Here is a 24,310-nt window from a genome sequence, read left to right as displayed (position 1 = left end):
GGTCGTATGGAGATGCTAGTATCCCCTACATCTGGTGACAGCAGGATAGTCAGATGTGTTTACAATTGTGACATGCTGAACAGAAGAGCCATAATGACTGTCTAAGCGTTAACTTTAAAGCTAGCGTTGATATGAGTAGGATACAGAAGTCAGTGGTACCTTCTGCATGTTGTGTTTACAAATAAAGTTCTTCCATGGAGGAGCCAGAGGCAGAGACCTATAAATTGGGGGCTTGCCTGAAGAATGTAGATTGGGGTATAGAGATGACCCGGGAGGATCTTATGGGTAGTCTTCATCTGGAAGGTGAATGAGAGGAAGGGCTAATACGGTGTTATGTTGGGGAAGTCAGGGCTGTCATGCAGTGGATCTTTGTTTCTGACAACAGTTTTCACTTGATGAATGTTCTGCCCCTTGGAGAACTGTCTGTGCCTTCCATCACTAGTATAAGAAAATGATGGAGTTTAGAACAAGGGTTTGAGCTTCTTCCTGGAGGAGAGTTACTATGGTTAGGAATGGCTGAGCTACCCAAAGCTCCACAAGCAGAGGGAGAAACAGTTACACTGTGAACACAGAGCTCTTGCTGACTCCGTGGGTTTTCAGTGCTGGGGGCTTCAGCCTTCTCACGTAACTACTCCCCCAAGAAGACTGCAGGACAGGGGCATGGATGACACACTGAAGGCACTTGGAACAATAGGCTCTCTGTAGCACCACAAGCTGAGGCTTTGAGAGCAAAGGCATGTCTGGGAAAGATCCCATTTGGGTGGTAAGGACAATGAGACGGCAATGGCTCCAAGGAGCTCCAGCCTAGGAGGGCAACTCTGTGTGGTTTCCTGGATTACATTTCTGATAGGCAGTGTGCTGTTCTTCCTCTGCTCACAAAACCCTGATGCCTCCCAGGCAGAACTATGCATCCTGCCTCCCCTCTTCTTCTGCCTCAGCAGATCACAGCCATTCTATAGACACAAGCATGGTTTCTACCAGACCCAGACAAGTTTTCTTTGATCTCACTCTCCTATAATGGACCACGATGATGGTCTGTCTCTGCATCCTTGCATCCAGCCCAACCCTGAGGATACTCTTTCCTCTTAGGTAGCAGGAGTTTCTCTCGCTCACTGCCATGTGCAGCCTCCTTATGGGAGATACTTAACCAGCTTAGTGACAGGTGCCCAGAGCTACTTCCTTATCATATTACGACAAAGCAGGCATTGGCTGATGGAAGCTGGTGGAGAAATTGATTTGTACCCTGTCTTATCTTCCATTCCCTGAAGTTTCTGTACTTTCTTGTTCTTTGAGGAGCCTGTTGCTATAGGAACCTGGAAGGTTGATATAATTATCTCTATTGGGATACAGACACCTTTAAGGCATTCCCCGTGCTGAAGGAAAGTCAGTCAAAGGTTCCTCTGGTCACCTAGGATCTCCATAATGCTGCCAACAGGCATAGGCAGTCTCTCTAGCCACTAAGCTCACAGGGCTTGTCCCCTGGCTTGGAAGCAGAATCCGGCTCCAATAGCCTGACACCAGGAAATCAGCCATGTCAACACCTCAGGCATTAATTGCCACTTTTCCAAAAATAAACCAAGGGGATGTGGATAAATTATAAAACAGTTTAAAAGTGTGAAAATGATTAAGGTGAGAGTCTTTTCAAATATATATTGTGTATACTCACTTTAATACTCTGAGTTAGTAAGCCCTAACTTCAGAAAGGAATTTGAAAGGTCTCCAAAATACAGTGAAAACTGGAAAGTGCAAGGGTCCATTTGAACTAGATTTGAGAAGGACCTCTGGAGCAGCTGCTAGGGATGCTGACAGGTCCACAGTTAGGAAACAGCTGGTGCTGAAAAGATTTCTCTCCTACTTTACCAACTCACTTAACATTGTCCCTCTCCAAAGCCTGAGAAAATTGGACTAAATAGTTCAAAAACTGCTACTCTTCCACAACTGGGAAGATTTCCGAGTTCCAAACTGATTCTTACTAAACGCGTGCATTTTCTCTTCACAGTGTTCTCTCACTTTCTAACATTTCATGTCTGTTTCTAGTCTGGGTGAGGGGGAATTAAGGAAGTGACTATGAAGAAGAAGTCATCTGCCTCCTTCCTAAGAGAGCATCTGTTCTGAAAGAGGAACTTTGGAGGCAGATGGCAAATGATGGAGGAGAGTCTTGACTCGATTAAGAAAGTATAATATAGAAGTTTCAGCTCTTAAGAGAGAACTCAACATGATCCCTTTGCCACCATCAGATAGATCCATAGTCATCTCTGATCAGTTCTCAATGATCTACAATTCCCCAGTGGGGAGTGTGTGCCCAAAGTCCAGGGAAAACCCCCGAATTTCATCTCATGTCACAGTCTGTGCCCATTCCAGTCAATTCCAGTCTCATCTACTGGAGCCACTAACTAAGTGCATTAAAAAGACACTTTGGATTTACTTCTGTCTGCCCCATTCATGGTTGGGATTTAACAAACATCTGAAAGGCAGGTGGCAGGAGACACATGAGTACTGTCCAGACTGAGTCCCCAGCCCCTTCATCACTGGACATGCACTCTCAAGGTGATTCATACAGCTCAACAGCTTTGACTTGGGTTCATAGGGATCAAACAGGAAAACAGACCAATGCATTTGCCATTAATAACCCTCCTACTACAGCTGAAAGGAGGCTCAACCATTGACAGAGAAGCACATTCGCCAAATGGAATAGCTGTGAATGCTTTACAGAAACAGTTACCAACTGGCATCATTGCTCGATTTGGTAGGTCTTGCCAAGATCAACACAGAGATGTGAACAGACCGATGGGGGCTGGTTTTGGGCGGTGGTGGTGGTGGTGATGGGGGAAGTGGAGGAAGCTGGGTTTCTCAATGGGAAAATGCTTTTGGACTTGGGGCAAGGTACCAAGGTGGGCAGGGAGGCCACGTGCAGATTTGAAGGCAAGCTGGATGGAGAGAAGTTACCCCCAGACTCCCCAACCCCCCAAACCCAAGAACACCAAAACAAACTCTAAGGGGTCTAGCCATAGCAGCAGCACGGCCTCATTGCGCTGAGCAATTGAGAAAGTGGAGGAAGAAAAAGAAGAAGGAAGGGAGAAAGGTAGGGGGGGAAGGGAAGGCGAGGGGAGGGGGGAGAAGCAAAACAAAATAAATGGAACCACAAACAGAACAATAGAAATAAAAATAAACAAACCAATAACAGAATAAAATTTGTAACTCCTTTTTTTTTTTTTAATTCCACAAAAGTTTCACAAGGACAACGTTATAGAAGAAAACCCCCAGCAGTGGCTAGGTCATGCAGAACCATTAATTGTCATACCTTGGCCCATTCTAGTCATCCTTGTTGCACTTTAGAGAGAGAAGTAAGCTATGTGAGTTTTACAATGCTTTGAAACTGTCATATCTCCTGTCGAGCACTTTAACTGGCACATTCTTATAGTTATAAATGTTTCTGAGGGCATAACTTCATAACCTCCTTTGCAAAGAAATGCATGAAGATCTCTCATGATCCAAAACTAGGGGATATGTATATATAGTTATATATATAGTCTTATATATATATAGTTATATATAAAGAGATAGATACATGTCATATATAAATCAAAATACATAAGGACAAAAATAATTTGAAAAAAAAATACTTCCACTCACAGGACTTTTGAATTTACACGTATACAATGACTCCCCACCCATTGCTGGTTGGAGTACTGCACTGCCCCTGTCTTTGGTGTGGGAAGAGGTAGAGGTTCTGACCGAGCCTCACTATATTTGTCAGTAAAAGTGCTTGTCAATCACACAGCAAGCAAATCTCCAAAACCATCATGCCGGAGGGGACAGGGGATTCAAAATCTAAACCCAAAACAATCACCATAAAAACACCTTTTTAAAAAGAGATGCTACAGCTGTGACAAATTTCCCCCCCTCCTTCCTACCCCTTATTCTATCCATTGGCTTTCTAAGTAAACATCTCAAATAGGTTCGTATGCACCCAAGGCTAGTCTACCCATACCAGAATTTGGTGATGGTAAAGTTGGCCAATTCCTCAGAACTCCTATGTCCCTAAAATGTAATGTGCATGCATAAAACATCTGATAATTGCAAATTGGGAAAAAGAGATCAGTCTACCTTCCCTCCCTTGTTGACTAACAGTTAAAAAGGAAAGAAAGAAAGAAGGAAGAAAACAAAAGACAAAAAATAACTACTGAAATGTGCTTGGCTCCCTGTGGCAGCCTTCTCCTTCGCATCTTGACAGGACACGGAGAAGCTCGCTCTCCCGTCACTCGCTCACCTATGTGAACTGGCTGTATGTTAAGGAGCTTGCCTGTGCTGAACTTCTCCTGCCAGCCTCTGCTTTGCGACAGAGCATCATACAGCTGTGCCAGCAATTTCAATGTGGTCGCTAGCTTTTGTCTTTGTTGAGTTAACCAACTGCGGTTCTATCCTCCTCCATCCTGATTTATCTAGCATTGCCAGCGCCTACAAAAACTGTTATCTGCCACTGGGTCTTTCTCCCTCTCACTCGCCACTGCCCCAGCCCGAATTCTACCTGGCCTAGGGGCCCTCGTTAGTCAAACAAAGGGGAGTAAAAAGGTCCCCTGAGAATGCATGGAAAAATACTTGCTCTTTTCTGAGCGTTATTTATTCTGTACATAAGGTAAGTGATTCACCTTTTAAAAGATGTAAAAGTCCCAGGAAGGCAGTTCTTAATGACTTACATCTGATATTTATGATACATATGGCTTTTCATCCCAAATGTCAAAAGTGAAAGAAAAAAAACTGGCGATCCCTACGGCAGCACAAGGAGACAGAATAACAATTTAATATGCAACCAAACCCCTTTTCAGGTCAATGAAATGACTAGGATTTGATACATCCAGGAGTGGAAACCTGGTTATCTCTTTGCATTAAAGTTAGAAACCTTCACTGGAAAGAAGCTAGCTCTGAGACAAAAAGGCTTTGGTGAATAAGTAAAAAAAAAAAAAAAAAAAAAAAAATCTCTGATGCTTTCTCGAAACAAGCAGGTACTTAATCATCTTCTGTGCACACTTTGAAAGCTTTTCAAATGTTTTGCTTTACTTCAGCCCAGACTGGAAACGATCAATGCATTTTCATTGCGTTTGGTTGCTCGTTTTGAATGATCATGTGCTAACTTACTGTGTGTGTGTATAAAAAGAGAGAAAAAAGAAATAACAAAACAAAACAAAACAAAAAAAATCAAAACCCAAAGCATTCTGATGATCTGGATAAATCAGAAAAGGAAAAAAAAAAAAAAAAAAAAAAACAACCTGCTTTGCCTAACTGACACAGATCACAGGTGCTCCCTTCTAATCTGTGAACTCATTCCTGAAGTGAGCTATTTATGTCTGGAGGATGCCTTTGGTGTATTTCCCCCCTAGATTCATAAATAACTTTTGGTCCGTCCGCTTATTTGCTGTTGTGTTCCAGGGTTTTATGGTGGTGAAATAAAAATGACAGCCACATGCACACTATCATACATATGCAAAATGTGTAAAAAAAAAAAAAAGGAAAGAAAGAAAGAAAAAAAAAAAGAGGAGACTACAGGGAACAGGAGAGTTACTCTGTTGGAATACCAACTGGGGAAATGAGAAGCAGATACGGTTTCACACACGGTGCCGGTGGATACACATATCAAAGCCGCTCTTCCTGAACGTACTTCTGTTTGTCGCGAGACTCCCTGGACTTGGGCCGGTTCGGCCGATTTGCTGTAGACGGGATGGAGTGGACAGAGGAGCTCTTCTTACTGGAGGACTGGGAGGAGTGGGAGGAATGAGACAGGCTGGCCCGGGACTGGCCAGCGTTGTGGTCAAACTGCATCAGACAGAAGATCAGGTCTGTCGGGACGAGCTCGAACTCGTAGGGGGGATTGGTGATGACATACCTAGACAGAGCAAGCAAAGGTGTCACAGGCTGGTCACAGGTGGAGCAGGCGCAGGACTCAACTCTCCCTGAGCCAAAAAGAACTAATTGCCTGGCTGCTTCAGTCTGTCTGAGGACCTGGTTGATGTACTCCATCCAGTAGCCTCGCATTCTCTTCCAAATGAAAGGAAACCATCATGTTTAGCTCAACAAGGCAGCCAGAAGCCCAGGCAAAGATGCCAAGTTGGCGCTGGTAATGAAAATGCCACATCGTAATTCATGTGAACCATATGCATTTTTCTGTACACAGGTCAAGCTCATGACAGTCACCCAACTGCGCTGTCACTTCCATACCAAAATGCCCTGACCGTCATAGACACACACCACAGGGTCTCTGTTCGTCATGCCTAATACCTCATCAACAACAGTGCCCTGGTTACAAGAGCTTGACCCGATTTCTCCCTATTAGATCAAGCTTTCTCTAGATGGCTTCAGTGATCACCATGTTGCCTCTGCAACAATGGGTCTGAGGTTCCCAGGAGACTAGGAAAAAAATGCAGATTGAAGACCTGGGAGAGAGCTCAATGGCAGAACACTTGCCTTGCATGCAAGAGGCCCTGGATGTAATCGGTAGCACTGAAAAGACGGAAGAAAGGAAGGGAGGAAGGAAAATGAACCAACTAAAAACAAAAGGGAAAAGTTTAAGTAACCTCCCCCTGATCTACTGACTGACAAGCCTCAGGTGGGGCTCAGTAATTTGGCCTTGAGAAGCTCTGTAGGTGAATGTCATAATCACTGCCATGTAGGAACACATTAGTCTTCACATTTTGTTTTTGTTTGTTTTGTTTTGTTTTGTTTTGTTTTTGAGACAGGGTTTCTCTGTGTAGCCCTGGCCATCCTGGAACTTGCTCTGTAGATCAGGCTGACCTTGAGATTTGCCTGCCTCTGCCTCTGCTGGGATTAAAGGAGTGCAGACCACCACACTAGGCATTTGTCTGTAACAATTTTTAACTCTAGCCATGTACTGTAATTTTCAGCTATTAAGTATTATATAAACATTGTCATATAATTTTTTAAAAGTATATGTATTTTTTTCCTAAACACTATGGAAATTACTCTAATCACAGTATTTTTTAAATAATTTATTTTTATTTTGTGTGCGTTGGTGTTTTGCCTGCGTGTATGTCTGTGTGTGGGTGTTAGATCCTCTGGAACTAGAGTTACAGACAGTTGTGAGTTACCATGTGGTGCTGAGAATTGAACCTGGGTCCTTTGGGAGAACAGACAGTGCTTTTTAACTGCTGAACCATCTCTCCAGCTCCCAGTACATATATTTTTTAATCCTCTTAACGATTGTAATATACAGATCTGAGAGTATTTTTACTCTCTGGCACAAACTCCTGGATTTGGGTAATTCTAGGATTAATGTTTGTCTGCTATGAGTTTATATTAAGGCTGTAAGGAAAAACACAACTAGCATCCCCAAACTGTCATATAGTTTTGTTTAAGGTGACAATATAAAAGTTTCTTAAAATTAAATATACAAAAGAAAGTGAGTCAATACAAACTATATGAAGCAAAAAATATCATCAATGTGAAGCATCTCCACATTAGGGACCAAGGAAGTGATTGGAGGAAACAAAGCTTGGGATTCTGACTTTTGTAACGGGGTCAAGGTGCTACTTTCCAAAACACAAATTCTTCCCTCAATGGCTTCACATTCATTTTTAGTAATTTTTAGAAAAGAAATCATTCTCATAACTCCTCGGCTCAGTGTCAGATTTCATGTGGGCGTGTGTCGAAAGCATGCACAGAGACCTGTGCCTACAGGATACAAGGGAGGGCATCGATGCCATTGCCTTCGGATGAGATGGCAGAGTAGGGAAGGCACACTCACCTTTTTGTACACTGGCTGGGGGTGCTGAGGTGGGCATCTCTCAGCCGGTAAATTCCAAAACAAAGCATATTATACGTTTTCAGAGCTTTGCAGAACAGATCACCATAACAACCACCATCCTGGGAGACAACAAAGGAACCAAGAGAAACATCAGTTTTTATTTGCCTGGGAATCAAAGTGTGTGTGTGTGTGGGGGGGGCTTTTCTTAAAAGCTTGTTTTCTTGTCTCTGGGGTTGGAGGATCTATGCCAAGAGACTGTGGCTGAGGACATCAGCAGGGCTAACAGCCTGGACCCAGTATGTTTGACTTTAGCCCTGACAACCACAGGGCTTCCTCCCGTGTCCACACAGTTGTGTCTATAGCTCCAACTGGCTCTGTCTTCCTTCGCCTGAAGTAGGGATGTGACACAGAAGGTCTCAGTTGTACAGCTAGAGGGAAGAAAGGAACTCTGCAAAGCAAGGATTCTATCACACCCCCTCCCAGCTCAGCTGTGTCCACTGTGATGGGACTGTGTTGTCAAAACTGCCCAAGTGATAATGAAAATCACTGCAAGAATAAAAGGCCCCCCCCTCAAGCCCTATGGTGACCCTTATCTTTCAGATAAGGACAGTGTGAAAAGCGCAATTTGCAGACCTCAGAGATGTCTAAGGGGAAGAGCATTTGGGAGTCTGCAGGGGAGATACCTGGGACTCACTGTACTAATCAGTTCACAACCACCCTAAGTTCTGGGACTTAACTCAGCAGGTGAAACAACACGATTGTTTGCAAATGCAGAGAAAATTCTGGGCTTCATGCAGATATGTGTCTCCAAGCAGACTGTATTATACAGAACAACACGGCTGAGTAGATTTATTAGGAACCGCAGGAATGTATTTGTCTTTACTATCACTGGAATTCCCACAATGGGCATATTAGACAACAAATGGTCCCATATTTGTCCATTATTGAAAATATTAATCTGATTCAAGTGTATTAGCAAGGAAGTAATAAGGATAAGAGTCACTGATTATGGAAGCTGACTTTCAAAACAGCTCCAGTCAAATATAGGTCCTGGTCCACAAGTAGCCATTTGATGTGTTACAAAACAAGACCTTTTCCATGATGGGACATTCTGGGCAATATTATTATTCGTGTGCAATAGGTATGTGCATCCCCAAGGCTCATGGTTCCACCCCTTAAACACATCTATGCAGGTGAATTTGGAATAACGGTCAAAATGACATACCTTTTCCAAAGTGTCTGACACAGTACAGAGTACAGAGCAATGAGTCCAGAGACCCCAAAGGGAAGCTCTGGTCCCCCTCATTAAAGGAGGCCTAGGGAAGTGTGAGTGGATCCAGACTCAGAAATCCCCAGACCAAAGTTTTGAATTAGAGACCTCAAGGCACAGAAAGGTACTAACTGAGATCCTGTCATTCTGGCCAGCGATTTTGCACACACACACACATCAGCCTTGATGCTTCAAACCAACTGAGCTTGGATGAAAAGAAGCTATATAGATAGATACTGATGATGAGAACTGCAGTACTATGGCAAGATTAGAAAGCTGCAGGTCCAGAAGCTAATGACCTTATCTTGGGCTAGTTCTACCCCTCTAGAACAGCCATCCCCTGCCCACCTCTCCGTCAGAACTAACATCTTGTAGCTAATAGAAACCTTTTGGAATTGATTAACTCAGCAGACCACTAGCTTCCACTAACCCCAAAGCTATGAATATCATCAGAGAACTTCTTGGGCTATCGGAAAGCTTCTGCCATCTTCTTGTATCTGCCTCTGATGGACCCACCAATGTATTTTAAAGTTGCCTTGATTTACAACTTTCTTTGTTGAGTAAAACTATACAACTTCATGAAAATACTTCCGGGTGGGAACAAGGAATTCAGCACAAACTAAATCTGTGTTCCTGAGTCATGATCCCTCAAAAGTGCTCCAGAATACACTATCTCGTATTCCCTTTTAAGATGTGAGCTGTAACTTTGTGTTAACAGTATATAGATACAAAAACTCTGGTAGCAGAGTTTGGGGCCTAGCATCCTCATGTTCAGATAGAGTCGAAGTGGAGTATCTCCAAGATATAAGGCCCCCGAGAAAATGTTTCCTAAACTTAGCTATGTGTTGGCAGCTACCCCTTTCATCTCTGGGAAGAAAATACTTGAGGAAGGCAGCAATGGAGGAGAGACCCATAGTTCCAAAGCCAGTATGCCTTAGTGCAAATTCCCTATGCCTCAGTTGCCTGGGAGAAAGACATCAACAATTTGGTAGAAGGATTTGCATGAATAAAGTATGGGGCCTGGTAAATAGGGCCCCATAAATTCCATGTTTTTAGGCTACTACTAAATAAAGTAATAGTCTATTTAGTAAATAGTAAATAGACTGGATGAGAGAAAAATAGATGCCTAGATGTCACCGTTTGACACAGTTTATTCATATCAGGCTTGCTACCAACACTGTGCTCAGGAATCGTCTGCGTGGTACACTCACCCCTAAGTCTGCAAAGGGCCCATCCAACAGGGCTAACTGAGCCACGCGGCAACGGTCCCTGTTGGCCAGTGTCTGGGGAGTGCTGTAGCCCCCTCGAAGTGCATTCTCCTCAGCAATCAGAGCCTCAAGCTCTGGCGTGGCTCCTCCTGTCACCAGGGTCCGGATCAGGGTGAGGATATTGTCATTGAAGTATGTCTGTGGAAAGAAGGTACAGGAGAAGCATTCTTAAGCAAACAACCCATAGTCACCACAGCTAACATCCAAAGTACAACTTTTCTTGGTGTCTCCCATGTAAAGTTCTGGCCTGTCTCTTCAAATAATTTTCTGTGGGAAGAGAAAAGACAACAGCCTCCAATTATTCTGTTCTTTTCTCTCCTGCCTGGTTCCACTATGGGATCCTGACTCTAAGAAAAGGAAAAAAAAATAAATAAAAACAATTCAGAGGATTCTTCTTAAAAGGCTAATGCCTGAAACACTGGTGTTAGTAGATATGCAAATACTGCCTTGCCTCTGTAAGTTTAAAAACTGTCAACCCTGACACTAGGGACACAATAAAAGGCAGCATGCCTGGGCTGCTACCCAAAGGAGGGTGACCACTGAGAGCCTGTCATCCATATGATAGGAGGCCACCCACAAATGGCACAACTTCTTTCTGTCTGGAATTAGATGCCAAGAGAATCTTGCATGCCACACACGCAACAATTTATTATAGACTGTGATAATGGCTGGACCCAGAAGTCATCGCCAGGATAACAGCTGGATAAATCTATGAGCTGTGTGTCCTGATGTGTCTGTCATGGTTTTTGCAAATAACCTCAGCTGTCTGAGGTGAATATAGCTGATGTAAAGAACTTTTCCCCTTACATGTCCATTTCTCTCCCTCATGGAACGTCCGGAAGAAGGCAATGGCGGCTTTAAAAATTAATAGAATATCTAAGAAAAGACCTTAAAATGACATTTGTTACCCGGCCCAATTTGAGAAAATATCAGTTAAAGGTGGTATGTTCCATTTTCTTGCATGAGGAGAGTCAAGGCATCCAAATAAAAACAAACCCAATCTTGGATGTGGCTTTGGGTCATTTATGTACCTCTGGGGTGGGCTAGAAAGGACAGGTGCATCCTTTTTTGTTTGTTTGTTTGTTTGGTTTTGGTTTTTGGTTTTTTGAGACAGGGTTTCTCTGTGTAGCTTTGGAGCCTGTCCTAGAACTCAGTCTGTAGATCAGGCCGAACCTGAACTCATAGGGATCTGCCTGCCTCTGCCTCCTGAGTGCTGGGATTAAAGGCTCATGCCACCACACCAGGCGACAGATGCATTCCTACTTGTGACTTCCTTGAGTTTACCTGGCAGTGCATAACGGGGAACAAAACAGACATGGTTGGGTCCTCATCCTATTCTGTCACTAGCTCTGTGTCATCCCTGGGCGTCGGTGTTTAAAGACATTAAAATCAGAATGGTTGTTAAGGTCAAGTGTATAAGCCAAGAATTCTACATGGGCTTCTAAGTTAAGAAGATGCTGGGGGAGGGCCCAGTTTTCATGTCCCTTATAGAAACACCCAACCAAAGAGCACATAGGATTCCGACTGCAAAGAATGCTGGGAAAGTTATACACAGGCCACCCTGCTGAGAATTGATGCTCAAGAGTTCAGCTGTTCCCTGGGGTAGACAAGCAGACCTGCGGACACCCAAGGGAGTGTGGGATGGCTAAGGGGGCTCAAGTCGTGCTGAGGTTTCATGCTGAGTTCACCTTCCAGAAGTTTGAAAGGTGAAGTCAGCACCTTTGAAAGTGATAAAACATTTTTGGTCGCAGTGTTAATTATCACCTATAAATCGGAATAGCAGAGCAGCTATGGGATCCCTGATTCTCAATACCCGAGGGACTGAGAAGAAACTCAGGGTCCAGGACGTGCTGGTAAATATGTTTGACCTGAACCCAGAGACATGAGGGAAAGGACTGTTGTGGATGGTGGGCGACAGTCACTCTCATATCCAAACATCCTTTGATTGTTCTCTTTCCTGTTTATTTTTGTCCTAGAAGGTGGAAGGCCATTATTGCCCTTCATCCTGGAACCTCTCATCTCTCAGTCAGCCTCATTGCCCAAGTTCCCTCCAGAGCAGTGGTTCTCAACCTTGCTAATTCTGTGACCCTTTAATACAGTTCCTCATGCTGTAGTGACCATCAAATTATTCTTGCTGCCACTTCATGACTGTAATTTTGTTACTGTTATGAATCATAAGATATGTAGGATATCTGATGTGACCCTTGTGAAAGGGACATTTGACCCCAAAGGGGTTATGACTCACACATTGAGAAATGCTCTTCTAGACTAAGTAAGAACACAGTGAAGGTCCTGTGAACTACATCCTGGAAACTTGTTACATTGATCAAAGACACACAAACATTTCCCAATGTTTTCCCTATGGTCAGAGATCCCATCCAGTCCTGTCTACCACATTAAATGAGGGAGACCTGGACAGAGAACTGACAAGTACCTTTGTGCTCCAATTACCATTCTAGACCAATGGCTGGGTCATTATGCTAACAGCAGGTAAGTAGACGGCAAACATTCACAACCCCATTGGCTGAACCACTGAATACTCCCTGCCCAAATCTAGAGAAATGAGGGACATTTTCTTTCTTTCAAAATGAAATAGTTTTCAAGATAAATGCAAAAGAATCTGTTTTTGACTGGATAAGTAGTCACTAGAAGATCTAACTGGCCAAAGTGCACAGATTAAATGACAGTAGAGTGATCGACCCCAACTGGAATGGCTTTAACACCCTCTCCAAGGCTCGGGGAATATTACATAAGGAAGGGCAGGAAAAGCATAAGCCAGAAGATGGGGAAATGCACCCCATAAGAGGCCTTCTGGATATGCCATGGCCAATGCACTTATTAACTACAGTTGTAGTCATCTCCCAAGACCTGCACAAAATTGGGCCAACTACTATTTCATCATGAATAGGGGAAGAGCCAGGGGGGCCCACCCCCGCTTGAGGAACTGTTGGCAACTAAAAGCTTCTGGAAAGGCTATTTTTCTTCAGTGGTGTGGCCACTGGCAAGTTTCCTTGCCCCTGTAAGCATCCTACCACCCACGATCGTGCAAAAATCGCTAATTAAACTCAGTGGACCACATACAAGATGAGCATGGGAAAGTAGAAAGGAGACTTACTGAAACAAAGGGATTCAGAGGGACAGAGAAAGGATAAGAAGGGAGTAAAAGTGACTAAAACTCATTATGTATAAATGGGTGAAACTGTCAAATGAGAACAAAAACTAAATAAGGAGCATACTGGAAAAATTCAACAGTTAATTCATATTTTAGGAAAAAAGATCAGATGCTTTCTCCATGTGATCAGGATTAAAAAAGGTTAATTTTCATAGCTTCTATCTTAAATTGTGTTGGAAGTTCTAGTCAGTTAGAAAGAAATAAAAGATATTCATATTGGAAAAGAAAGAAGATTATCTCCACTCACAAGCGGCCTGGCATTGTATAAAAGAAAACCCCAAGGAACCCACTTAAATGGTCATAGGTAATAAGAGTTCAGTAAGATTTCAGAGTACAAAAACAACATGCAAGAAACCCAAACTTTTCCCTATGTGACCAAGAAAAACTTAAGAAACTCTACTTTTAACAACATTGACAATAATAAAATGCTTAAGAAGAAATTTATTCAAGGAGTTCAAAGGCTGTGAAAGCTACAACATTACAAAAAATAGGAATAAACTCTAAATAAATAGAAAGATATCCCATGTTCATGGATTGGAAGATAATATTAAAATAACAAAACCCTTAAACATTATACAGATTATAAACATTCCTATCGAATTTCACATGTAATTGCATGAAACATAAAATGTTATATCAAGCATATAAAAAGCAACTAGAAACCAAATTGGAGGGGCCCAACCCCTGATTTCAGCATATACTACAAACAGTGGCATGATGACTGGCCAGTGGAATAGAATTGAGCATCTAGAAATAAACTCGTAGAGCTGCTGTTAACTGACTTTTGATGAGGGTATCAAGAAGCTTTATAAAAGACAGAATAGTCTATCAAATAAACAGTTACAACAACTGAGCATCAACAAGCAGAAGAAGATGTTGGACCTACTCCTCACACTATATATAAAACAACATGAATCAAAGACCCAAATGTTACAGCTAAAGGATAGAGTGCTAAGGAGAAATAATAGTGGCAAATCCTCAAAACTTCACATTGATAATTATCTTAGATAAGACATCAAAATCATAGGGTACACAAGAAAACAATCATTTATATCTTGTAATATTTTTAAACTATGCATTGGAAGACACTGTAAAAAGTAAAAATTCTCTGTAGAATTAGAGAAAATATTTGAGAAAAAATGTATCTTGTAAGGGTGTAATATCCACTGTTTAAAATCCTCCAAGAACACAACAACCAAAAGGCAATAAATTTGAAAAATAGAAAAAGGATGAGGCTTGAATAAACATTGCCTCAAAACCAGGTAGGTAAGTCATCAAGAGACACAAGGAGGTCTGCCATCAGTAGTCATGAGGGCAACCCAAGTCCAAATATAGATAAGTCACCAAGAGACACAAGGAAGCCTGCCATCAGCAGTCATGAAGGCCACACTAGTCCAAATCTTAAGGAGAGCTCATCTTTACCCACTGAGAGGGTTATGATAAACCAAGTGACAGATAAATAGCAAGAACTGATGAGAATGTGGAGAAACTGGAGCCCTTACAAACTTCCAGTTGAACTGTAAGTGCTCCAATCATTGGAAAGCAGTCCAGAAGTTCTCTAAGTGAGTCATGTCTGAGTTACCATAGGACCCAACAACTCTACTTAACTATACCCCAGGGAAATGAAAGACACATCACAACAAAACCTCATGCAGAGAGATTCTAACAGCATCAGGTGCCACAGCCAAAAGAGCTAGAAACAAACAGCAATCCCTTAATGGATGCATCACAAAATGTTAGAACCATGGAGCCCACATTATTTGTGCATGAAAAGAAATAAAGCAAATGCTACAACATGGATGAGCCATAAAAACAAAAGAGATTCCACTTCTATGAAACACCCAGAAAAGGCAGCTCTAGAGAGATAGGGACAAATATCAGTGGATGTTCAGGGCTGAGCAGCTGAAGTAGTAAGGAAAATGAGGATGCATTTCTCCTGGAAGTTATGAGAATGTTCTTAAAGGGTCCTTGGAGATGTTTACATATGCTTAAAAAACCCATAAAATTGTATACTTGGGTGAATTTTATGGTCTATTAATATTCCAATAAGACATTTCTTAAAAGAACTGGTTAAAAGATAATTACGTGGTTAAGAGATAATTATGTTTATAATGGCTAAATTTCCATATGTGGAGTAGAAGCTGTAAAACTGAAAACTGTGTAAGTACATACACATGCATACATGTACATGTGCACATAAGAACACACACACACACGTGGACACACACACACACACACACACACACACACACGGTCAGTGATGAAGAATACATGTTTTACTGTTCTTAAAAACAACAGCAAAAAAATAGAAAACTGATAAACACTGAAGACAGAGATCAACATGATAAACAGCAGTGTCCACATGTTAAGGAGTGATCAGAATTCAAGAAGCTAAGACAAGAAGGCACTTCAAATAAGAGCAACCTGTCCTGATAGGGAATGTGAGCCTAAGAAATACACCGGGGGCCCCACCAAACAAACAAGATCAGTACCAGGTCCTGTGCCAGGTGACTATTTGAAGTTAAATTATAAAATGGTGAAGGACAGTAGCCTGCAACACTCCTAAGAACAAAAGTATAAAATTAAGGAGACTCAGGCTCCCATAACGAACATTAGAGGCATGTCAACTAAGTGTGAAACAAAACCTTTGTTCCAAGAATTTTATAGGCCATGAAATTGTCCATCTAATTTGTGGAAACAATAGGAATGATTCTGGATCCTTGGGTACTGAAGAATTTATTCACTTCATTTTCAAATATTATTTTATTTTAAATTATGTTTCAGGAATATGCAATGAGTATAGGTACCTGCAGAGGTCATAAGAGGGTGTCACACCCCCTGGGGCTGGAGTTACAGGCAGTTTTGAGCTACCCAATCAGGGTGCTAGGACCCGAAATTAGGTCCTCTGCAAAAGCAGTATACAACTCTTAAATGTTGAGCCATCTCTCCAACCTGCTGTTCATTTCATCTTTAAAAGATACTCCGAATCAAGGTGGGTGGTGGTGGTGGTGGTGGTGGCGGCGGCGGTGGCGCACACCTTTAATCCCAGCACTTGGGAGGCAGAGCCAGGTAGATCTCTGTGAGTTGGAGGCCAGCCTGGTCTACAAAGTTAGTTCCAGGAAAGGCGCAAAACTACACAGAGAAACCCTGTCTCAAAAACAAAAACAAACAAACAAACAAACAAACAACAACAACAACAAAAAGATACTCAGAATCAAAAACTAGCTTTCTTAAATATAATTTAATTTTTTCCCTTAACAGGAGCCAAATTGGTTTTAAAATACTGGTGACGTTTATGAAGACTGGAGAGACAGCTCAGTCAAGGTATCTGCCATACAAGCTTGAGGATTTGAGTTCAGATCCCCAACACCCACAGAAGAAGCCAAGTGTGGTGGAGCATGCTCTAATCCTAGTACTGGGGAGACAGAAACACGTTTTAGGAGCTCACGGGCCAGCCAATCTTTGGAATCCTTGAGGTCCAGGTTCAGAGTGAGAGTCTGTCTCAAAAATATAGTGAAAAGTAATAGAAGACAAATGATGTTGACTGTTAGCCTCCCTTACAGGCAAGGATACACACACACACATGTGCAAATATGCACACGTAAAAGGCTGTCATACTTATTACTTAAAAACTGGGTGCAAATGTCAAAATTAATTCTGAAAAAAAAATAATGACATAAAATCATCTATTAGTACAATAGCATTAGAATGGATTTTAAAGTCAGAAAAATGCGATAGGAGGATGGAGAAAGGAAATTATGACATTAAAATGGATTGTATAAGGGAAAAACAAAGAGATGCTAGAGTTTCCTAGATAATGATACTTAAAATACAGGTGTTGAGTATATTTATAGAGGGGGCCATTAAACACTAACTAGAGCTAAAATCAGAACTGAGTATTCACAAATTTAAGCATCACTAGACATAATAAGCATTTAAATTTTAATCTATAAACCAAAAGATGGATGACAAAAGGTAATTACAGAATCAAGTAAAAACTATAATCATAATGTAGGATTACAGATAGTGTTATATGTATAACTGAACATAATGAACTAAAGAGTTTATAAAATGATAAAGATTTTCAGATCTATTAAGAAACAAAATTAATGCCAAATTAGTATTTTCCTATGAAATAAATAAGACAATAAAATATATTTTAAGGAAATTTCTAAAATATACTAAGTTTATAGTGATAACTAGCTAACACTTACAGAAGAGCTCCAACGTTTTATGGGTAAAATGTAACAGAGTAATAGTAAATACCATTGTTTCAAGGGAGCATCTAAATGTATTGACTGTCTATCAGTAGATCAAGATGGAAAAGAAGCTTACAATAGTGACTATTTAAAATTAAGGGATTTTTGAATATGACATGCAAAACTATGATGGATAAGCCTGAAAATATAGAAGCAGATTAAAGACAAAATAGTTATAATTAATAAAGCTCTAAGTTGTTTTTTATTATGTTTCTTAAGATGAGAAGCATGATGAAACATGAACTCATAAAACAATGAAATAGCCAAGAAGATATTTAATGAATTGATGAGCCTAAAAATAATGCCTTGAAAAAATATACCAATGATGAACATGCCACCACCACCACCACCACCACCACCACCACCACCACCACCACCACCACCAAAATCAGAAGTTAGAAGGAGAATACTATGCAAGGCATATAAAATAATTAAGACCACTATTCTGGAAGCTCACTGTAATACCAGTCACTGGACATGCAAAAGGGTAGATTTGTGGGGTCTGGCAGGATTGTTCAATGGTTAAAAGGACTTAACTACTCTCCCACAGAGTCTAAGTTGGATCCCAATCACCCACACCTGTACAGGCACCTGCACTCACATGCCCACCCACAATAACACACACATGCTCATAATTAAAATTAAATCTTTTAGAAATAATTGCTTTTGCTTTAAAGCATAAACCACAGTAATAATCTTTGGCAGAGAAACAGAGTGTTAGGGAAAAAGACAAGCTCTGTGTCTTTTAACATGTAATGTAGCTATTTGTCATATTTTCCCTAGTAAACTAAGGAAATCTGCACCTAACTGTAGGTCCACATGGACATTATAAGACAACAACTGGATACAATTATACTAAGTGACTTTTGGAAAGAACATTGTGATATTTTCCTCTCAAATATTACAGTAAACTTTGAAGATTTTCTGATCACTATAGATAGTATTAGAAATTATATCAACAAGAATGGGATGCCAAATTCATAGTTTAGTGCTTATAAATATTAAGGTATGGGATTGGATTAACAAATATAGCCACTGTCACTGTTTTTCTTTTTAATTAACTCTTATTGAGACCCAGAAATGCTCATTTTTTTTTACATGATACCTTTAGTTGTTTCAGGACTACAGCAGCTAAGGCAAGAAGCTGTGCCTAAGACTATAGCTCTTCAAGAGGCTCAAAGCCTGGCCATACAGATTCTTACAGATAGGGTTAGTGATACAGCCCAGGAAGCATCACACATTTCTCGACAAAGATGATTTCTCCACAAGTGGATGAGGGGAGAACTGGCTACCTGGAAATCTCTTCCAGCTGTATAATAATGATTGAATAAACATTGATACACTCATAGACTATACATTGTACATATAGTAATATGCTTTCAGAGAATGATGGTAGAGTAAGAATACAGATTGATAAAAATTTTAAGTAGACTCTAAAAAGCACTAGGATTAAAAACTCATGTTAAAAACACATAACCCAACTGACAGATACTTCTATATTTTGCAAAAATAAATTCTTGAAATGAAAATTTTCCATTCCATTTATTTCATAGATTTTCTACTGTGAAAATATTTATTTTAAACTCTAAGAAAGGAAAGGAAGTATCATTAAAAATTGGTGGCGCACGCCTTTAATCCCAGCACTTGGGAGGCAGAAGCAGGCAGATCTCTGTGAGTTCGAGGCCAGCCTGGGCTACCAAGTGAGTTCCAGGAAAGGCGCAAAGCTACACAGAGAAACCCTGTCTCAAAAAACCAAAATAAAAAAAAAGAAGAAAGAAAAAAGAAAAAAAGAAAAAAAATTAAATTAAGAACAGAGCTAAATTATGCATCTCTTTTTGATGGTTCTTAATACAGCAAAATGTCTTTAAGGATAAAAACTGAAGTTATCAGGAGACAACAATAAATATTTACACAACTACCTACAAATTAAAGTGTATACATTTAAATATACACAAAAATAGTTATAGGTCCTACTAGAGAAAATGACAACACAGAGCACCATAGCATATGAGATGGTATTTGAACACTCACAATGGGAGTGTGTGGGTACACTTGCTCTTGGGAAATAATCAGGAAATATGATCATGAGCTTTACTTCATATTTGCTCAAAACCCAGTAATTTTCCCTCAAAACACATTGCTACTTGTTTCAAGATTCATGTACAAAAAAAATGCTTAACTCTGGGTGTTACAGACTCTATCTGGAACATCCTCCACACGTCCCTGGCTTGGTTCCATTGAGAGATAGTAGAGCCCTTACCAGGTGGTAGAGGGAAGTATTCTGGATACTGAGAGCACATCCTTACAGAGGACAATGGGGTTTAGTCTCTTCTTTCTGTCGTAGGCTTTCAGAGCCATGAGGTGAGCAGTCTTACTCACCATGTACCATAATGTGCTGAAACTCCAAACCATGAGCCTCAATCAACTGTTTCTTTACCTAACTTGACTATTTCAGATATCTACCCACTATAGTGACTGAAAGCTAAGACACAAAGTTCTTATTATAGCAAAATGTTTTAAAAGCATTCAACAATAGAGTAAAAGATGGTGATATATCCCAGAAAAGAATGTTATGAAATCCTATGGAAGTTTTGCAAATCATGCCATTAAAAAATATAACATGCTAAATTCTCTTGACACAATATTAACTAAAAAGAATTAACCAAGATTTAAAACTGGAAGCTTTGTCTATCTATCCATCTATCTATCATCTGTCTGTCTGTCATCATCTATCTATAAGTAATACACATACACACACACTACATATATATGCATATACAAAAATATTAAATACTTTTCTTCAGACTTAGGAATATAGATTAAGTATTTTTCTACATTCTTGTGCTTCCCAAATTTTCCAAAAGGAACATGGCTATCCTTTTCTATGTATGAAATTGAAGTTTGTTTATTTTAAACAAAGAATATGGTAGAGTTGCCTGTTGGAATACACAGATAAGGTCAATGTGGGAGGATATAGTTTTATTAAATGATTTACACAGAAACACTGGTACTTATTGAGCACTCAATAATTCCTGAACCTTGGAGTGGTTGCAAGTGCTTGCATTTGTATGCAGCTCAAAGACAGTGTCTCAAAATTGCCTATGAGTGAGTGGTTCAACTTGAAAGGAGACAGGGTTTCATAGGTGCTTGACCATTCTGAAATCTTTGATCAAACACTGTTTCAGTGCTTTGTGCAGAGGAAGGGGGTGGTGTTTCAGCATCATGGGGCAAAACAAGCACTAGGACCCCAAATGCCAATCATCAAACTATTCTTGCAGAAGGGAAAGCAGCCAGAATGTACAACTATTTTGTAGATTAATGAAAACTCTGGCATTGAGGATCTACAGACTATGAAGTAAGATTATAAAGTGCATGTCTTGCACACTCTTATACACCTCTCTTATACACCTCAAGACTATCCCATGCCCCGCTATACACCAAGTTCATGACAGTTGTATTGGGAACCTTATGAGGGTCTCCTTCATGAAACCTGTGGACTGAAAGGACTAGTCCACAGACATCCTGCCTAATCCCCTGTCACTTTAGTAGTATAGAGATTTATTTGGTACCTGAAATCAGGACATCTGTGCAGTCTAAAGAATTCAGGGCCCACTTTTCACTGTGAAGACAAGGTCTAGCACGTCTCAGGGAAGGCTTTCTTTGTAGTAGAGCATGCTGACCTCTTGATTATGTGTTTTTAAATTTTTATCATATTTATGTGTGTGTAGGAGGTGTGCTGTGGTGTGCCTGTGGAGGACAAAGAAAACTTGGGGTAGCTGGTTCTCTCTTTCGTTTGAGTCCTAGGGATCAAACTTAGGTCACTATGTTTAGCACCAAGTGCCTCTGCCTCTAAACCATATCACCCTGCCCTGTAGTATTGCCCTGAATCCCTTCTTAGGCACTCAATAGTTTCGGCAATGGGAACGTTGCCCAAGCTTTCTATGGCTTGGACCCCTCATCCACATAACAGGAGAAAAGAAGCAAAACACAAATTTATAGACTAGCGTTAATCAAGAAACTGTGTGTAATTTCCCATATGCAACTAATACTCAGTAAAGTATAGCTTATAAAAAAGAACGCCCAATGCAACCAATTTAGAAAATGTCCCCTCTCTCTCCTCCTGTGTTCTCATCTCTAACAAGGAGGGCTGCCTCCAATCACATGTGAGCTTCCCTTGCCCTCTCGCATTGGGTGATTCTGGGGTCCTGTAAGGACACACAGCAAAATCATGAAGGACTAGAATAAGGACCAGAAAATTGTGGAAGGAAAAGTTGAGTCCACAGCACCACCTAGCCTAATGTGTGCTGGGCTGTTCCACCTCACTCGCTCATCTTCCTTCTTCTACTTTTTTTTAAGTGTAATTACTGGAGCTTATGTTTCACAGTTAATGCTGTCAAGCCTTTTAAACTAATTGGTCTTTTATAGAAAATTTAACTGAAAATTAACACATCTTTTAATAACATTGCCTTAACTTTAATGGCACTCTGCCTTTCGTCTATAATTGCACTAAAATTGTCATTTTCCATGTCATATCTGCCATTTTTTATATTTGCTAGTTTTCATGGTGTGGATTTTTATTTTTAGTATTTTTCTTTCACGAGCAGTGAGAACTGTTTCAATTATTTTCTCCTGGATCTGCCTTGACTGGTGCAACAGCAAGGGGTGTGTTCTTGGGTCCAGCACAACATCCCGCTGTTTGCTGCTCAGACACAACACTGCTGCTACGCCATCTGCCTTGGCGATGCCTGTGGACTGTCTGTCTGCTTGTGAGAAGAAGAAATGAGGGCTCTTGGATGGAGTGTAGAGATGAGTCATGAGCAGGAAATCGCTGGCATCTCTGGAATGGCGCTGGATTAACCTGGGCTGAGAGCTCAGCCTTCAACATAAGGCTCACCCAGGGTTCAGCCCTTCAGGAAGTTACAGTATAGACAGAAAGGCAGGTGGACCCATGATTCAGAGGAGCACATTCTCCAGTCTTGGTAACATAAATCTCATTATTTCTGACACTGAGGCCAGTTCATATAAGACATGAAACACTGACTCATCCCTCCTGCAGACTTCTGACTCATCTATCCACATAGCTCCAGAGTCTTATATCTCTAGAGTATGTGTGCCTGCATGCGTGCAGGAGAGAGAAGGAGTAAGCAGACACATTCATACATACACATATATATGTATGAATGTATGTGTGTGTGTGTGTGTGTGTGTGTGTGTGTGTGTGTGTAAATAACAAATCTACGGCTCTGCTGTCAACATGTTCCTGCTTGTTGAAAGACCTTCATATCTCTTTGTCCTTATCCAATTACCACAAAGAAACATGGAGTTGCTCACATCACACTTAATTAACAGTTGGTCTCAACTGATTCCCAGACAATGGAAAGCATAAGTGAGGGCTGGTGGTGCATTGGAACCAGAAGCCTTGGGTCTCCTTGATGACCCTGTGCCACACTGCCCCACTTACTTCACGTGCTTAAAATCTGTTTTTCTTATTTGACATTATTCATTATTCCCCTACATTTTTCACCTCTAGATTATCCAAGCAGAAAGAAAATTTAAACAATAGAAGATCATGGTCCATGGTTCTCTTCTCTATCCTGAGTCTGTAGAGTGGTGAATGATGTGTGTCATTTAGTAGGTGTTCAGTAAATGAACTGAATAAGAACGATAACTGTAATACAGCTTTATAGAACTGGTCATATGCTAAATACTTCATGATCACTTTATAACCATGACCACAGTCTCATGTGGACAAGCTATGGGACATGTGTGATTTTTATCCCATTTTAAAGATGACAGAAATGAAGCCTAGAGAGATTTAGGGTCCTTAGTGAGTAAACTGGTGTGGCTAGTGAGCCAGTGTTGTATCTTCTTATCCCAGGTGTCTAGGTGGAAATGAAATTGAGATTGGGGTTTGGAAGAAGTGAAATTGGGTGAAAAAAAATCTGAAGACTCACACACAGCTCCCAAAACAGAGAGGCTTCTTTTCATTGTATATGCTTAGGTGTGTGTGTGGTGTGTGTGTGTGGGGGGGCAGTCTAGGATCATTCTGAAAAGTTTATTTCTCAATTGAACCCTTCCTCTTAGGGGTGCACATCCATAGGGATAATTATTCCTCCCACCATTAATTTCTGTTGTCCATCTGTTGGATGAAGCCACAAGACTGGCTGACACAGCCCTATCAATTACAAAAAAGGCCAATGAATAATCAAAACAGTATTCTTTTAGCAGAGTAGTAAGTCAGGAAGAGTTGAGTGATGAGAGGCAAGAATGTTGATTCCTTGAATAAATGGCAACTTGGGGAACAGTGCTAGAAAATGGGGATCCCTAACATCCAGAGTGATTTGTGCAGGTATTGTGGTTTCTGTAGATGTACGCTGGCCTTGACTCTTACTTCTGTTCCTGCTGTTTGAAAGGAACCTCATTTTAGTTCTTCCTGGTCACTGCCTTGGTACTTGACTGATCTAAAGTTTTCATAAATGAAGTTTGGAGTCGAATACAAAGAAATCACAGGTAGCAGTTTGTCAAAAGGTCTGCATCTAATTGGGTCTGTTGAGCCAGACCTCAACTGGAGGTTTTTCATCCTAG

General features: G+C 40.8%; 1 protein-coding gene across 21 annotated transcripts in view; it reads right to left on the bottom strand.

Moving 5' to 3' along the window:
* The window catches only part of Kcnma1 (potassium calcium-activated channel subfamily M alpha 1), a 710,535-nt gene that overhangs the window by 3,843 nt on the left and 682,382 nt on the right, over positions 1–24,310 (bottom strand). For 12 of the 21 annotated variants that reach the window (XM_076544633.1, XM_076544634.1, XM_076544639.1 and 9 more), the window contains 3 exons: positions 10,238–10,432; positions 7,757–7,875; positions 5,657–5,881 (listed from right to left, as the gene is read on the bottom strand). In XM_076544633.1, the coding sequence (XP_076400748.1) occupies positions 5,657–5,881; positions 7,757–7,875; positions 10,238–10,432 (539 nt within the window). Of the gene's footprint in view, positions 1–3,186; positions 3,331–5,504; positions 5,882–7,756; positions 7,876–10,237; positions 10,433–24,310 lie in introns of those variants that run through there. The other 9 variants (XM_076544629.1, XM_076544630.1, XM_076544631.1 and 6 more) reach the window with 3 other exon arrangements.

This window comes from Peromyscus maniculatus, chromosome 9, assembly GCF_049852395.1.
Source record: "Peromyscus maniculatus bairdii isolate BWxNUB_F1_BW_parent chromosome 9, HU_Pman_BW_mat_3.1, whole genome shotgun sequence".
NCBI lineage: Eukaryota > Metazoa > Chordata > Mammalia > Rodentia > Cricetidae > Peromyscus > Peromyscus maniculatus.
The sequence above is the reverse complement of the archived record's forward strand: the minus strand, read 5'-3'. Positions and strand labels throughout refer to the sequence as shown.